Below are 15602 nucleotides of genomic sequence, written 5' to 3'. Positions count from 1 at the left end.
TCATCTTATCAATGCCATCAAGACATTTATTGACAGCGAGTTGATATGGATTTGTGATTTGGAAAACTGAAAACACAAAGAACAAAGGCAGGATTTCCACTGCAAAGTTTGTCTGAACAACAAGAACAATCGGAAGGGGGTGTGTTACCATGACTGTCATACTGAGCTCTGGCTCAGCAGGTGCAGCCAGTTATATGAATCTATGACCATAGAAAACAACAAAAATGCAATGCATTCATTTATGGACCTGTCATGCGTGTATTGCATCATTGTTGGATTTCCCTCTCAAAGGTTGTAAGCTAATGTATTCCAGATATGATCAGAGAATCAATGAATGTTCTCTTGACTCGAAAATGTTGAGGAACCCTATCATCTATCCAGGTCATTATATTTTGGACTTCATTCATTTTGCTGTTAATCAACTACATCCCACTGTGATAATATGGCAAACACAAGGGACATATTATGCATCACACATCCCTTAATTATTATTCGAAAGTAGATAAAGATTCAAACTTGTCTCTATGTGTTTAGATGTGATAGCATCTGCTCTTAAATCACAAAAGAAACCTTGTCTTGACTTACCTGAGTTTCAGGTTGGCCATAAACTCCTCCAAAGACACGTTGTCCAGAAGAACAAAGTCCGCCTTCCCGAACTCCAAACTTTCGTGTTCTGCCATACTAACGCGTTCAAATAAAATACAACTAATTTAAAATTCGTCCCAAGAATACACAAATCAATTCGACGGTGCCAAACTGGAGTGTTATCGCATCGCAATGAATTTGTTTACATTTGCCTAAACCGCGTTATGTCGGCTCGCATTCATGTCAGCAGGCTATTAAAGGGAAATATAAAAACGCATAAAGTTGTGTCCGTATGATCTGCTGTTAAAATCCTCAAAGCAGTTCGCTCGAAAACTTCACTCAACTTCGATAGCCTCCCGACGTTCACGAAGTGATAATCCGCTACATCGAGCCTCTCATACCTATTCCGCGAACTTCTCGGGTCGCTATCATTCGGAGGCTTCGGAAACGACGATTGGTATCGGTCTCGCGATCGAGGATGCCCCTCCTATTTCAGGGAGAGTTCGACGCGAGCGCCTCACCTATGACTCCTGCATTTATGAATGACTATTTTAAAGTTAAATACGTCTGGTGAACTCATAATCATAAGAAATGTGAGGGGGAAAGTCACGTTTGAATATGCATAGTTACGGAATTTGGAAAGAAAAAGGCTTCCCATCATCACCGAGATATCCCTGGAATGTCCGTCCGTCCTTTAACCATATAAGGAGATTGATAAAATCGTCTTTATTTTTACCACAGTATTTACCACAATTAATCATTTAATATAATGTAATGTCAAAACTTTTAATTGTAAAATTACGGAAGATTCGCATTTAAGCAGGTAAAATTTAAGCATTTAAAAAAAAAATTAACATTGCAACATTGTGTTACAGCATAATTGTGTACAGGCGCGTGCTGCCAAAGTGTCTATGGTAACCTCAAGACAGGGGACGCGTTTAAGTTTAATGAGAAGTGAAGATGCCGCTTCAGGTTCCTCTGTGTGCAGTTTGTCTGTGGTCATCGTGTCATCCTCCATCGAACACAATGACTCTGCTGCCCCCCATCTGTTACTCAGAGACTCCGACAATATACACAACAGTTCTTTATTCGTCTACCCAAAGGTACTTCTCCACTGTTTAGTATATAATAATTACAATAATGTACAATACATATTTAAAAATTAAGATTGAATTTGCTGTGTAGCCTTAAAATGTTTTTTGTTGAAAGAAAAAAAGGTAAAACAACGAATTGCATACACAGCATCTGAAGACATATACTTGTATTATCAAAGTGGATCTCGTTGAACTAAATGCTCATACATTCATATTTAGATTTTTCTCACCATCAGTAATGAACCCCCAAAAATGATGGTGTTGGATGAAGTGTTGGCCCAAGAGCGGCCACGATTATGAGTCACATAAACGGTTGCACCCTTGCGCAAAGTTGTCATGTAAGTTGACAGGTTTCCAACTGAGTTTGGCCCCTGAACATTGCTATGGGAAACAGCCATCCAATAACCATTTATAACGAGCCATAGGTCCGTAGGCCCACTACCACCAGTCTGTGTGGAGAAAAAGAACTGATAGACCCCTGATACTGGAGCTCTGAATATCCCGGTACGATAGTTGAAAGCCCTTCCTTGATTCACAAACACTTTCCTGTATACAATCTTGTTCACTTTTCCTGAGATCTGGCCCGGGAAGGAGGCAAAAAAGTGGATTTTTGCTTTCACTGCGTAAAAAAACACCCCATTAATCGTCATTATAAGGGAGAGTAAATGTAACAAAAGGATTCCGTTTAAAAAAGACAAGCCTCACCTCTATTTCGGTTTTTCTGACACATCCAGGTGATTTTGTCTCTGGTGATGCAAGATTCACTTTTTCGGCACTTTCCACACACAAGTGTGTTGATATCTGAAATAATTGTCATGCAACAATCAACAATGTATGTTCACCCTGCCGAAAAAATCTAGAATGAGATGTTTTAGATCTTACCTGCACAGTATGCCGAATGACACACTACCGGTTTGACAAACTTGTAGACGTAGTAATTTCCAATACATGCTTTCACTTGAATAGGAGTTGATTTATACAAACAGCAGTTGTTTCTCCAGTTTCCACACACTTTGCGAGTGACCACTCCGTCTCTTATACGTGGGTGTCCCCCGACAAGCCACAGAGGCGAGTGCGTGCCACACATCTCTTTTCTCACGCACCTCTCAGGCATCTGGATGGTTTTTCCACGGTAGAAGAGACGGTACCAGCCCTTCCACTGCATGCTGCGGTCACAAACAACTTTCTTGGTGGTGTAGTTTGTGGCTCTCCAGACCTGGTCAAGTGCGGTGTAGTGATGGCAGGGGTCAACGCCTGCTTCATGCTCATCCTCACCAGAACCCTCTTCATCTTCAAACTGGCTGAGGGTGTTGAAGAGATGCTCGCCGCCTAAACAAGAATATTTTACTCTAATTCATTTTCATCCAATCGTTTATGATTAAATGCTTGAAATTAAGTTTTGGTAACAAAAATATATTTCACTCTGAAAAGATATTGCTGTGTTTTTTTAAGTGTCTAATTGGCTAAAAAAGTTACATAAACGTATCACATTTTTCTGTTTTGTTTCACAATAATTTAACCCCGCAAAATAAGTTAAGCAATTTAAAATTATTTTTATATGTTACAGCAACTCACCATTGGACAAAATTTAAATTAGTCAATTGAAATGACTTGCATAGACAATTTCAAGTCTACACCTTAAATGAACGATGAACAAATTAATTGCTATTAACTATTGTCACTTACCACTTAAGGATGTCAAATTCATGTCCACATCTGTATTGAGAGGCGGTTGTGAACAGTACGGCAATGCCTGCAGTAAATCAAGAAAGTTTCACAGAATCGAATGTAAACATTTCCATTTGTCAAAAAAGGGTTTCAATTTACATTTTGTCAGCAAAACGAACAGTAGTATTACCTGACTCATGACTTCATGCTTTTGCTTCATCACCGCTTGTTCATTTTTCAAGTTTTCCATCTCCTACAACAATAGTTGAAACGCAATGTGTGCATCATTCATTCCTCAAAAAGAAACATATACAAAAAACATTCAATGTTCAAGTGGCTTACCTTATACACCATAGCTAGCTGCTCGTGCAAAGGCTTGTCACCCATATTCCAAGCACTAAACACAGTCTATAAGACACAGTCATAAAATAATGTGAAATAAAACATTTTATAATCTACCTACAGTTGTTCATAAAATAAATGATAACAAACTGATCTTCTTACTGAAACATCTCTATTCTCCGTGCCAGCTGCACAGATCACCAGCACAGCTATCACTTGGATGCACAAGGCAAGCATCTAAAGTAGAAAGTTAAAAACTGGCTTAGACTTTGCATTAAAACTTCATCTGTTTTTAAATCACTGGTTTTTAATGTAAAAATGGGGCATTTGACCCAAAAAGAAAGATTCTGTCATCATTTACTCACCCTCGAGTTGTTCATAATCAGTATAAAATTAGTTGTTCTGATGAACACATAGAAAGATATTTTGAAGAATGCTTGTAACCAAACCGTTCGTGGCCACCATTGGAGAAAGAAATGTATAAAGAAATGTATACAGATTTGGGACAACTTATGGCAAATAAATGATGACAGAATTAGCATTTTTTTTGTGAATTGTTCTTTTACGGTCCAAAAGGAAATTTGAATGTATCTTCTTAATGTTTACAGCTAATTAAATTGCCTTTTGGGGCTTTTTTCTTTCATAATTATATGCCTTTTCAACAACAAAAACAAAAAGCTTTTAACAACTTACCTTGTCACAGAAAGCAGATCTCTATGTGTTGTATTGCAAGTTAACTGAGTATATATACTGCATCTGTTTAAGGGTGGATGTCGTTGCTATATAAAAGGAAGTTGCTGGTTTGACTTTCACACCTGTGTGCTCTTCCATCCCAACATGGTAACACTGGTCGCAGATAAGGTGCTAGCGTGCACTTAAAAATCGCCACTGGCCGTTTTTGAGCTCATGAGGTCAGCAAAAATTCTGTTTAAAAAAACATTCACATTTTACAAAATACAGTTCACACAACAAGGTCCACAGTTCTACACGTTATTATGATCCATTGCATATGTGGATTTACAGATAGTAATCGTAAGTTAAAAAGGTGATAATGGTAGGTTTGGGTTTGATAGGGTTTAAAGTTATAGTTCACCCAAAAATGAAAATTCTGTCATCATTTAGTCACCCTCTTGACATTTCAAACCTGTTTCAGGGTTTCTTTTTTGCTCAAAACACAAAAATAGACATTTTGAAGAAAGTGCCGGCACCTATTCACTTCTATTGTGTGGACACAAAACCAAATGAATGAGTACCGCCATTGTTCAGGTTCCCAACATTTTTCAAAATATCTTATTTTGAATTCTGTGAACGAAAGAAAGTCATAAAGGTTTGAAATCACTAGACGTTGAGAAAATGTTCACAGAATATTCATTTTTGGGTGAACTATCACTTTAACAAGTCTTTTGACTGTTATAGATTCTGCTTTTGTAAGTATCATTCGGAAACCACATGACAAGTCAATGGTTTGAGCAATTCTTGCATTATCAGCGCAATAATAAGCAGAGGCACATGTAGTGGCTGCACTTTTTTTGTGCAATAAGGGCACTCATTGCCTGCAATTAATGTCGTTCTAATTTTGTGTTTTATTCCTATCGATATTTATGCACCTTAAGATCAGTCTATGCAATATTAGATATAATATTACAACCTAAATGCATGTGATTACTCTCACACTGGGAGAAACAAAGAAAACTGGAGTTCAAAATTAACTGGTGGCCATTTTCATGAAGATTCAAGTCAAGTTATTGCAAAATGTACAGTAAGTTAAATTTGCACTTGCTTTCACTAGTCAATGAAGCTTTAAAGTGAATGCATCAAGTTTATGAGTATCTGCAGTTACAAATAATGGACACAAGGTGGTGACATTATTTCATGAGAATTAGCCTACCACTCTGATACTGTACATACAGAACATAATTTACAAACCTACATACTAATGTACACTATGATGTGCTATTCGATAATACAACATTCTGATGATAGACTTATTACGTAAGTGTTTAATACAAACAGATCAAACAGACTGGAAGGGGATAACGGGAGTATAGTGAGTTTCATTAATGGCTCATTAGGTATCTTAAACCCTCTCTGAATACATTGATCTGCTCTTGTCTGATATAGAAATATAAATCTGAATAGAACCAGCAGGACGTTGTGTTTTGGCTCATTCACCTCTCATTCACTGTAAAAACGTACCATGACACATCGTTTTGTAATGTGTGAAGGCATCTGCCAGCCGCCTCGCCTCTTGCTGTCAATGCCGCAATGAGCAGTCGATTGCAGGATTAGATCAAACCAATTCCATCACTACAATAGTCAACCTGGGAAAACAATGCTCTTGTTTTGATGTGGAACATGGGCACCAACCTTTTAACATAAACAAGCAAAAGAGCAAACAGCCCTGGGGAATGACTTGCACGGCGGAGAGATTAGCTCCTATTGAGGCCTGTGTGAGATGTTCATATACATAACAAACCCATGTGCTCATCACCACCCACCATATCACCCCCGCCCTCACTTGGGCCACTCACCCGAAGAAAAACACGTAGCCTACACGCCATCATTTATGGCCTGCCCTTGACAGCTGTGCTTCTCCTATCAGGATTCCTGGAACAGGCCCCATTAGGTTTGTCAATGCTTGACTCTCACATACCTGTAAGTTCTAGCACACCAGAGACACAGAGGTTTTTAAGAGAACTGCACATTCTGTAACAAGTTTCTTTCAAAAAGGGCATTATTTAAAAATCATTTAATACTCATCCTTGAGTCGTTCCAAATCTACATTTCGTTGTTCTGATGAACACAGAAAAGGATATTTGGAAGTATGCATTTAACCACACAGTTCTTCTCGGCCACCATTGACTAACATAGACGGAAAATTACAATTGTAGTCAAAAGTGCCCCTGAACTGTTTGTTTTCCCACATTCTTTAAAATATCTTCTTTTGTGTTCAACAGAACAAAGAAATGTATAAAGTAATTCCTACTATGGTAGTCAATGGTGGCCAAGAACTGTTTGGTTACAAGCATTCTTCCAAATTTTTCGTCTCGGTGTTCATCAGATCAAAGAAATTTATACAGATTTGGAACAACTTGAGGATGAGTAAATCATTCTTGTGTGAAGTGCTCCTTTAATGCTTGGATGCACAAACTTGCTTGTCACTTGTTTGAAGAAAAACTAGGCCTGAAACTGTGCAGAGAATACAGTTCTATATATGGAGGACCAAGTGCCATGTGTATGTGATATGTCAAAAGAGCAGCTGTCTTACACAACAGCATTTGTTTATCAGTAGTTCTTCAGAATCTCTTTAGGACTCTTTGTAGGCAAAATACCTTTGATATATTACTTTACATTTGGGGAAAGACCATTTAACTTCATGCACATTTGACCTACTGAATTTTCTAGGTTAATTTGAGAATAATTAAGTCGTTTCTCTAGTTTCTTAAACAGTTTTTTTTCCCATTCATACTTCTCATTGTAACTCAATGACATACACTTTCTAAATAACCTGTGGCCTTAACCAGGATGTTGTTTACTATGAAATGTAACCTCAGCTCAAGAGGGCAAAGGAACAGCACGTAGTGCCTCACTCCACAGCTGTGAATTATTGTCATGTGTGACGCAAAGGTCATGGGTTTAAGGTTCTCACCACTTTGGATAAATATTTTTCTCTTTTATTGCTTTAATGTAAATTAGTGGGATTCTGTGCTTCGACCTGTCATTAAAGGCATAATTCACCCCAAAATATGTATACTACTGTGGAATACAAAAGATATTTTGAGACATGTGATGTCAATACAAATGAAGTCAATGGTGTCTAATGTTGATTGTTTACCAACGTTCAATATATGAACCATTAAACTTGTGAAACACCCTTAAGGAACTTGCAGGTTCAGTAATTGTTGACTCATAAGTGACCACATACAACAGTTCATTATTCACAGAAGTGTTTATTTCAATTCCATATACAACATTTGTTTTAGATGGAATACGTAATACAAAAATACATCTTAGATTTTATAGTGTTAATTTGTTTTAGATGACAACAAAACAATTAAATACATAAAACACGGTCCTTATGTGTGAGGTAACAGGTAACAAACATTACATGCTCCCAAAAATAAGGCTTAAAGTTGCTCATTTGAAATCATGACTTTCTTGCATGTGACCTTTGTTTCATCCAAAACTAAGGCTGAAAAAACTAAACAAAGGTCTTACCGTTGGCAAACTAACTCTCGATGAGGTATCTAAACTGCTTTAATGTGTTTAAGAACACAAATGACCAAAACACTGTTTGCCAAGCTTTGGACATACATGCTGCGAACATGAAATGTTTCAAGTTTAAACAAAGAGATTAGTGGTAAAATACATTCTGGTTCTTTACACATCTGTGATCCCATTTTATACATTGAAAGCAAAACTATGAGACAGACTTGTTTGGCAACACACTTGAATCTCATACAGTATGCAGTGATATTACAATCTCCGCTTAATCTCACAGTAAAAATACTTTATGTAGTACATTTTGTACTCTACATTTGCACGATCAAAGTCAGTCATATAATTAGGAGTGTTGTGATGCTCATGCGGTTTTTACATTCTGTTCTTCAAGTACACTCTAACATATATTATCCCATACGTTTGATATTGACTTTTATAGCCCTGTCATCTGAATTCCTTAGCACAGGTCTGTTGTTATGTGCTAGGTCCAAAATCCAGCCTAGTGGGCCACACCCCTTTTTTTTACACTGCTGTAGATTTCCCCTCTGACCCACGAGACATCTGAAATCTTCCAAAGATGGAAGAGTGATTTAATACAGAATAAAGTGGTGCTCTGCTATGGTCTGCAGGTAACACAGTGACAAAATCTACTTTCTGAAATCAAAGAAGTAAATGAAACCGTTGCATGCGACAACTACAGTATTGTAGAGAGATTACGCGGATTCACAGTGAGTGCAGAGTTGGGGCCAGGCCAGGCGGACACCGTCCGGGCCCAACATGTCCATCCCCCTCACTCCTGTCAGTCATGGAGCTGTACTATATTCCTTCTGGAGGTGCGTTCACTTCTCACTTTGCCAGCCGGAACACGGCCAGGTCCAGAGGCTCTTTGCTGGGGACGCACCAATCATCTGCCCCCTGGCTCACTTCATAGTTCCGTCGAGCTGTCTTGTTAAATACTGGGAGTCTCTCAACCGAGTCAGTGGATAACGCCTGAGGAGAAAACAAGGTAAAGTGCATGTATTACTTTATGTACGGCAGAGTCCAGAGGATTCCTGCACTCATGTGCTCTAAATATTCTAAATAGGGTTCAGACGTACCTTTAAGTGGATGACTGCATCAGTGCCATGGCCCTCCATTGAGTAGAGCTGGAGATCACCCTGGAAGTACTTGGCATAGAGCCGCGAGATGGGCAGCCCATAACCAAACCCAGCCTGAAGATAAAATAAGACTAATATTTAAGAAACAGAGCCTAAGAACGTTGAGGCTAATGTTTCTTACAGAATGGTGTTTTTGAAATAACTTAATGTTTTTATAAAGGATTAAAAAATTATATAATGTCTGACCAGAGGAGCTCTTTGTTTCTCGTCCATCTGAGGGGTAGGGGCTGTGGAGTACATGTAGCTGAAGAGATTCTCCATCTTCCTGAAAGGAACTCCACCACCTAAGTCACTCATCTACAAAGATGAAAAGAACATTCTTTTAGAAATAAAACTCAAAAAAGGACCAAAAGAAAGTTAATTAAAGGAATAGTTCACTCAAAAATATCTATGAAAATGAAAATCTTGTCATCATTTGCTCACCCTCCAGTTTAACAAACCTGTACATATTTCTTTGCTGTGCCGAACACACTTTGTAACTAAGCCCTTTGTGGGTCACCATTGACTCCCACACTAGTCTTTTGTCCTACTAAGGGAGTCAATGGTAACCCAAAATGGCTTATTTACAAACTTTCATTGAAATATCTGTATAAAATATGTGATTAGCACAACAAAGAAAGTTATACAGGTTTGTAACAACTGGAGAGTGAGCAAAGTAAATTGTTACAGTCTGAGGTGTTTGAGTGTTTCTCAAACTTTATCTGCCATTCCCCTCTTTGGAAGTAGGGAAGGGGGCACGTGTCATTTTCTTTGCAATCTGATGTTTTAAGTAAGGCATTTAAATGTGTCCTTGTTTTGTTGTCAGTGTATGGTCAATAAATAAAGGAATTATTAGATGGGCCAAATTTCCACCCGTTTGTCATGCCCCACTTGTCATGTCTCTATTCCCCACCAGTGGGCCCCGCCCAACACTTTGAGAAATGCTGTACTGTACAAACTTTAAATCGGCATACTGAACAACAAGGTCAGTATACTGAGTTATACAACAGCAGGTTTGCTAGTGTGTACTTTGTCAATGCTGGGAAAATTCACTGCTGGCTCCAGTTATGTCATGATCCAGTTATACAATCGATAATCATGTTTAAATAGGCAGTTACATATCAAGCTATAAAAAACGCAGGGTTTCGGCATAGTCTGGCTACAGTCCCAATCTCTCAGTCCAAGTACATAATTGTGTAACAGGGTAGCTGAAGGAAGGCAAATACAACACACAGGTTTTAAAACATGAGCACAATGCATAGTCCAGTTGTAGAAAGATTAATGTGTAAACAATACATGATGGATGAAGCTGAGCTACAGTCGCATTATCCTGGTCGGATTCAGTTGGAGAACTTGCTGTACATGACAGTACAGTCATTGCTTTAGTTGAAAAAAACATTGGCTATTGTGCTATTCAAATAAATATATGTATCAATATCCGGGTATCTGCAGGTTTCTCAGAGTAAGATTTAAGACTTTCTAAGATCTTTTTAATACCATGCAGAATGAAATTTAAGACCAATTTCATAGCAAGAAATTTGCACTTCCACATGACTAAAGCTCAAACTTTTCTCCATGTGGTAATGTCCAGTCTAATAACCTAACCAGCCCCCGCGAACGTGTTATTTGTAAGTTGGTTCTGCCTATATCGTTCTGCGGGACAAATAGACGTACATGATTTTAAAACGAAAATAAAATCTTCTTTACGGTGTCGGTTCGACTGCATTTCTAAGACCTTGAAACGAGGATTTAAGACATTTTAATGCTAATTAAGGGCCTTATTTTGACATTATGGAATTTACGACTTATTAAGGATCCGCGGACACCCTGAATATATATCATGAATAACACATAATTTTAACAATTCAGTTTGGTTCAAATCACCTTAATAGTGAGGTCTTCTCCTCCAATGGCCACCATAACTTGAATAGGTGGAAGACTGCTGCCTTCTTTATGATTTTCAATGGTTGCTCTCATTGCATTCTTTGGTAGAACACACACACACATAAATATATATATATTTAGTTTGCCGTGTAAACCACATTATCTGGGAACAGAATATGAGATGGCCTATAGCTCACCTTGAACAGTTCAAACAGCATATGGTAGAGATGGGAAGGCACATACACTATGTTGATAGGCTGGTTCCTATTATTAGCTGAAAAACAAAACAAGAAGTAGGATTAGAATCACTGTATACAGTATACAGACATCAATTTTGTCATTACTACCTTAAGGCAGAATATAAACTACTGTACATAACTTGTACTGCAATGCAGTACTTTTGTTCTTACTGTTAAGTTCTTGCAACACCATGTCAGGAGAACTGAGGTAATATTGATAACACAGCATCTTGGCACTTTCATAGGCATCTAAACGAAACATGTGATGACACAACATTTTTAAAAACAAACACATGACAAACACGTACTCTACAGCAAGTCTAAGGTTTTGGGAATGAACAGACTGAATGCAAATACTGTACCTTTAACAACTTCTGCCACCTTACAATAAGGGTCTATACTGCCGATGGTGTTTGGGTGAACTGGATTTGTGGCACCATCAAAAACAAGAGCTGAAAACATTTCAAATAAATTCAATGAAACAATTCAAGAACAAAACTCAAAGATTTTTGTCAAATATGTGCTTACTGTGCTGGTTGATGAGCATTCTGATAGATATTCGGCTCATGTAGAAACGGTCCATGAAATACTGAATATTCTGATTGGTTACTGGATCTTGATCAAAAACCTCTTTGTATTCAATCACACCTTGGGCCATAGTGGGTACGACATCGTTGTGCCTGTTTCGGATGTTGACCAAGGCATTCACAAACCTGTGTGTATAGTTAAGAAGATTAAATTACGATGCTTTTGTTAAATGGACTCTATAAAGTTATATATTTTTAGCCTATTCTTTAAGATTTTTTAATCTAAATTGTTTTAAATAACATACTTACTCTTCTAATGCACTGTGGTCTTCCGGACTTTTATCCAAGAATTCCAAGATCTCCATTAAACTCTGAATGTACCTTTGCACACAAACAAAAGCATAGGTTTGCGCATTTAAATTCAGAATTTCGCTAAGGTGAAAAAACTTTTGTTCGCTTTTAATATATTTTCTTGACACCCTCTTGTAACATGATTTATAATCTCTCATTAACCGCAATGTGCAAAAATACAAATGACACTACACATGAATGAAATTTAAGTTGGGATGGATGACAAATTTATTAAACCATAGGGAAACCCACCCAAAAAAACATTGTTCTTGTATCTTTGAAAACAACGTGCCACCTTGCATTCTATGCATGTTAATGGAAGGCTGTTTTGTTTTGACTCTGTCTAAGTTTCCACACTTCCTTAAAGGCGTTACAAGGAGAGTAAACAAGGAGATTGTGCTCCCGGAAGGCACGAGGTAGTGGAAATAGGACAAAGTTCACAGAGACCCTACAAGAACTGGAAGAACCCATCCAGACACCGAATGTAGGACAAAGTTCACCCTCTCTACGTCAGCGAATCAAAATAGGTTTGTTTGACTTCCTGCGGCGATGCGCAGAACGAGAAGCATGTGATATCAAAGTACCGCGATAGCTTTTCGAAAGCACAATTTCCGAGTCGCTCTCGCGTTACTTTAATGTCAAATGTATATCGGTCTGCGCATCGCATCGTGTTATCAAGCAGTTTTTGGCCTACTATCAAGTAGACCACAATGTTTACCGAGTGTGCTATAAATATCCATCTCATCAGCAAGTCTCTATCCATCTCATCGCTGTTTTAAACAAAAGTCTGTTGTTTCTACGACAATGACAGCCGATCCAATCCCTTCAAAAATGAGGTCAACTCTGTATAGCTTACCAGCTTTGAACCATCTGCACAGAAGGAGTTGTAAGTAGTTTTTTGGGGAGAAAGTTGATTTCCTTCATGATGTTTGACAGACGTACAGGCAGCTCTTGTCTCAGAAAAACAAAAGACGTCTTCTCACACGCGTTAGTCGAACCTGGTCGAAAATAACAAAATGTTAGAATCTAAACAAAATTGACATTCCCATCGACAGACAATACACACGAGACATGAATTTCAACAATGTGGTAAGCTTGGAACTAAAGTGCACGCATAGTTATTAGCTATTAAATAGGTTAATGTACATATCGCTGTGACCCAACAGGGCCAACACACCAGCAGAGAAATGATGCAACACTCCAGCGATAGCGTATTCGTTGCATTATTTTTTTGTAATCACAGGCACTCCAACCTTAACAGCTCATGTAATGCAACCTTGTATCCATTGGTATAACCATAATCGTATTATTGTACACAATAGTTACATTTAAGAGCCACTTTGTCTGCCTGATCAAGATTATATCATCAAATAGCGAGGCTATGCATGTAATTCTCACAAATCTGAAAATACATGATTGATCTACTGTCACATTATAACAAAAAATACAACACAGGGGTCACTCACCGAAATCGATAAATTGTTTCATTGAAAGTGGTGAGGGCGAAAATTTGGAAAAGTGCTCGATGTGTTGAGGCGCATTGGCCAAAGCCGCATTCTTCATAATAAACCTGACGAACTTCATCTCGATGACTGGTTTAAAACTGATTTACAGCAAAAACCAAGCTCCAGGGATCCCGTTTTTCAATAGATATGTTTTTAATGTATCTGCTGTTGCGATCGTTGTATGGGGTTTTCTAAAAGGTATCTGTTTGTCCATAAGCACTTCCCAACCAATCAGAGCCCGAGTTTTCTATTACTACTCCACGTCCGTCCAATAGCATGCGAAGGAGGGGCAATGGACTGTTCACGATCAAATAAATATGAACAACAGTAGTTGGGGTCAGATGGCTAATAAGCACGTGCAAGTACTTTATGTGCTGTGTTCTTTTTTACCATAATAAAAAAACATTTCGGCAAAATACATTTCAGAATAACGCATTCGCAGTAAGGCTATGTTAATAAATACTATAATAATAATATTATAATACCACAGTGAGTCTGAATTTTATTTAAAGTACTGATATTTTCTTTAGAATTCCCACTTTGGAATTTCATTTTAACCCACTAATGATATTTTTAGGAAAATTTCAGAATGTGCAAAGTTTTGCTGAATAAGGTTTTCGGTTATGAACACTAGTGCATGCACGGTTGAGGACATTATGTTCCATTAAAGAGTCCAAGAACAGGAACCGTCCGAAACACATTCTTGCATGACCAGGACAGTCTGGATAAGAGGCAAATCATTCATGCATATTTCACCGTCTCCATACAGCCAGCTGTGTGCTAAACATTCCAGAGACGTTCCTCTTCGTGGACCTCTTTTAGAATATATATTTCATAAAGTCTGTAGGAAATCTCAGTTGCCTGTAAATGTGCGGGGTTGAACCTCATCATGAGTTAATTGTTTTAATAAAAAGGCCAGGATAAATGAATATGTAGTGGCTCATTCTATGATTAAATCAAAAAGAACTTTTCCCATATGTTACAAGCCTACAACTTAACCACTGCGCAACACCACCACCTCGTGGTCATTGTGGGAATATTTTAATTTTCCACAGTTGACGTAGGGCTTGGTATTTTGATGCAGGCTACACTTGTTCAGTCGTTATGCATTCATGCATTTACACGCTAATTACGTTTGGAAGAAAAATAAAACGTTAACAAATGTTTTTCTTATTTTAATAACATCAAATTTTAAAATAAAAGATGTTATAGGATAACTTTTCAACATTGCCCTACATATTCAAAAGTCACAAAAAGCTTGTGTTAAAGCCTAATTGATCAGAAAAATTGCAGTATATGTTCTTGCCACCATATATATTTTGTCAACTCTAAAGGAAGTCTGTCTCTGATGTGATGTAGTTTAGCCTAGTGCCTACAACTGTCAAGATCTGGGGCATGTGGAGAAGAGAAACATTCCCAGTGGAAATTTCTTTTATGGTCTTTTTAGCAGAAGTTTTTAAGTACAAAGTAGGCAACTATTCATAATGTAATGTGTTCTGTTGCCTATTCGGGTACATTTTTCTCTTTCTTTCTCTCAAAAGGTGTTGTTCTGGTTTTTATGGCAACTAGTAACTTGGTATTAGCACTAAGTGTAAGCCCCTGTATGACATATCGCTTTATTGCATCTTGAACTCTCTGTAAATCGCTTTGGGAATAAGCGTCTGCTAAACGACTAAATGTCAATCCAGATTCATTTGTAATTTTTATCGAAAAATGATACACAGTTATCTTATATTTAGATATTTTCTGTTATTTAGATTTAAGATCCAGATGCCTAAATGAAAATGCCCTCATTTTTTGTTGACTAAATAATTAATTAAATAATTAATATACCCTACATGATTAAAAATGTCAATCGTATAACACGTTTCCCTACTTGAATACCCTCCTCTTTCTAAAACGTCTTATACATGTTTAAAGCTTCAATATCTTCTGGATTCAAATGACGTCAGATGACCTGACTTATTATGAATAAGTGCTTTAAATTAAAATTATTTGTCCAGAGCAAAGTCAAATCCTGTAACCTCAATCTCAACAGAGCGTGAGGGCT

The 15602-nt window shown here is 37.7% G+C and overlaps 3 protein-coding genes across 3 annotated transcripts in view; all 3 read right to left on the bottom strand.

The window, feature by feature from the left end:
- Positions 1–1192, bottom strand: part of myo1d (myosin 1D) — a 63096-nt gene extending 61904 nt beyond the window's left edge. Inside the window, exon 1 of the mRNA XM_056770568.1 lies at positions 586–1192. Coding sequence (XP_056626546.1) covers positions 586–680 — 95 coding nt within the window. The 5' untranslated portion in view covers positions 681–1192. The remainder of the gene's footprint in view (positions 1–585) is intronic.
- A 464-nt stretch (positions 1193–1656) lies between these two features.
- On the bottom strand, positions 1657–4489 carry LOC130439282 (uncharacterized). The gene is made up of 8 exons (XM_056771826.1): positions 4383–4489; positions 3852–3926; positions 3690–3755; positions 3538–3600; positions 3366–3432; positions 2562–3008; positions 2385–2480; positions 1657–2298 (listed from the first exon to the last, which is right to left on the bottom strand). Exons 2-8 carry the CDS (start codon positions 3924–3926, stop codon positions 1895–1897), a joined length of 1218 nt encoding a protein of 405 aa, XP_056627804.1. The 5' UTR covers positions 4383–4489; the 3' UTR covers positions 1657–1894.
- Positions 4490–7619: 3130 nt separating this feature from the next.
- On the bottom strand, positions 7620–13765 carry pdk2a (pyruvate dehydrogenase kinase 2a). The gene is made up of 11 exons (XM_056771818.1): positions 13514–13765; positions 12904–13045; positions 12006–12077; positions 11698–11882; positions 11532–11621; positions 11341–11418; positions 11128–11204; positions 10931–11029; positions 9254–9364; positions 9008–9121; positions 7620–8900 (listed from the first exon to the last, which is right to left on the bottom strand). Exons 1-11 carry the CDS (start codon positions 13629–13631, stop codon positions 8757–8759), a joined length of 1230 nt encoding a protein of 409 aa, XP_056627796.1. The 5' UTR covers positions 13632–13765; the 3' UTR covers positions 7620–8756.
- Between the last annotated feature and the right edge of the window lie 1837 nt (positions 13766–15602).

Source organism: Triplophysa dalaica, chromosome 17, assembly GCF_015846415.1.
Source record: "Triplophysa dalaica isolate WHDGS20190420 chromosome 17, ASM1584641v1, whole genome shotgun sequence".
Classification (NCBI taxonomy): Eukaryota; Metazoa; Chordata; class Actinopteri; order Cypriniformes; family Nemacheilidae; genus Triplophysa; species Triplophysa dalaica.
Note: the sequence above shows the minus strand (reverse complement) of the source record. Positions and strands in the feature narration are given on the sequence as shown.

Bases quoted from the DNA above. Each gene is read 5' to 3' on its own strand.
- LOC130439282 (XM_056771826.1), bottom strand. From the start codon at position 3,926: ATGCTTGCCTTGTGCATCCAAGTGATAGCTGTGCTGGTGATCTGTGCA. The intron at 3,601-3,689 runs GTAAGCCACTTG...CTATTGTTGTAG, and splicing joins AGCTAGCTATGGTGTATAAG to GAGATGGAAAACTTGAAAAA. The intron at 2,481-2,561 runs GTAAGATCTAAA...CAATTATTTCAG, and splicing joins TCATTCGGCATACTGTGCAG to ATATCAACACACTTGTGTGT.
- pdk2a (XM_056771818.1), bottom strand. From the start codon at position 13,631: ATGAAGTTCGTCAGGTTTATTATGAAGAATGCGGCTTTGGCCAATGCG. The intron at 13,046-13,513 runs GTGAGTGACCCC...ATTTTCGACCAG, and splicing joins GAAACAATTTATCGATTTCG to GTTCGACTAACGCGTGTGAG. The intron at 11,419-11,531 runs GTACAGTATTTG...TGTTTCGTTTAG, and splicing joins GGTGGCAGAAGTTGTTAAAG to ATGCCTATGAAAGTGCCAAG.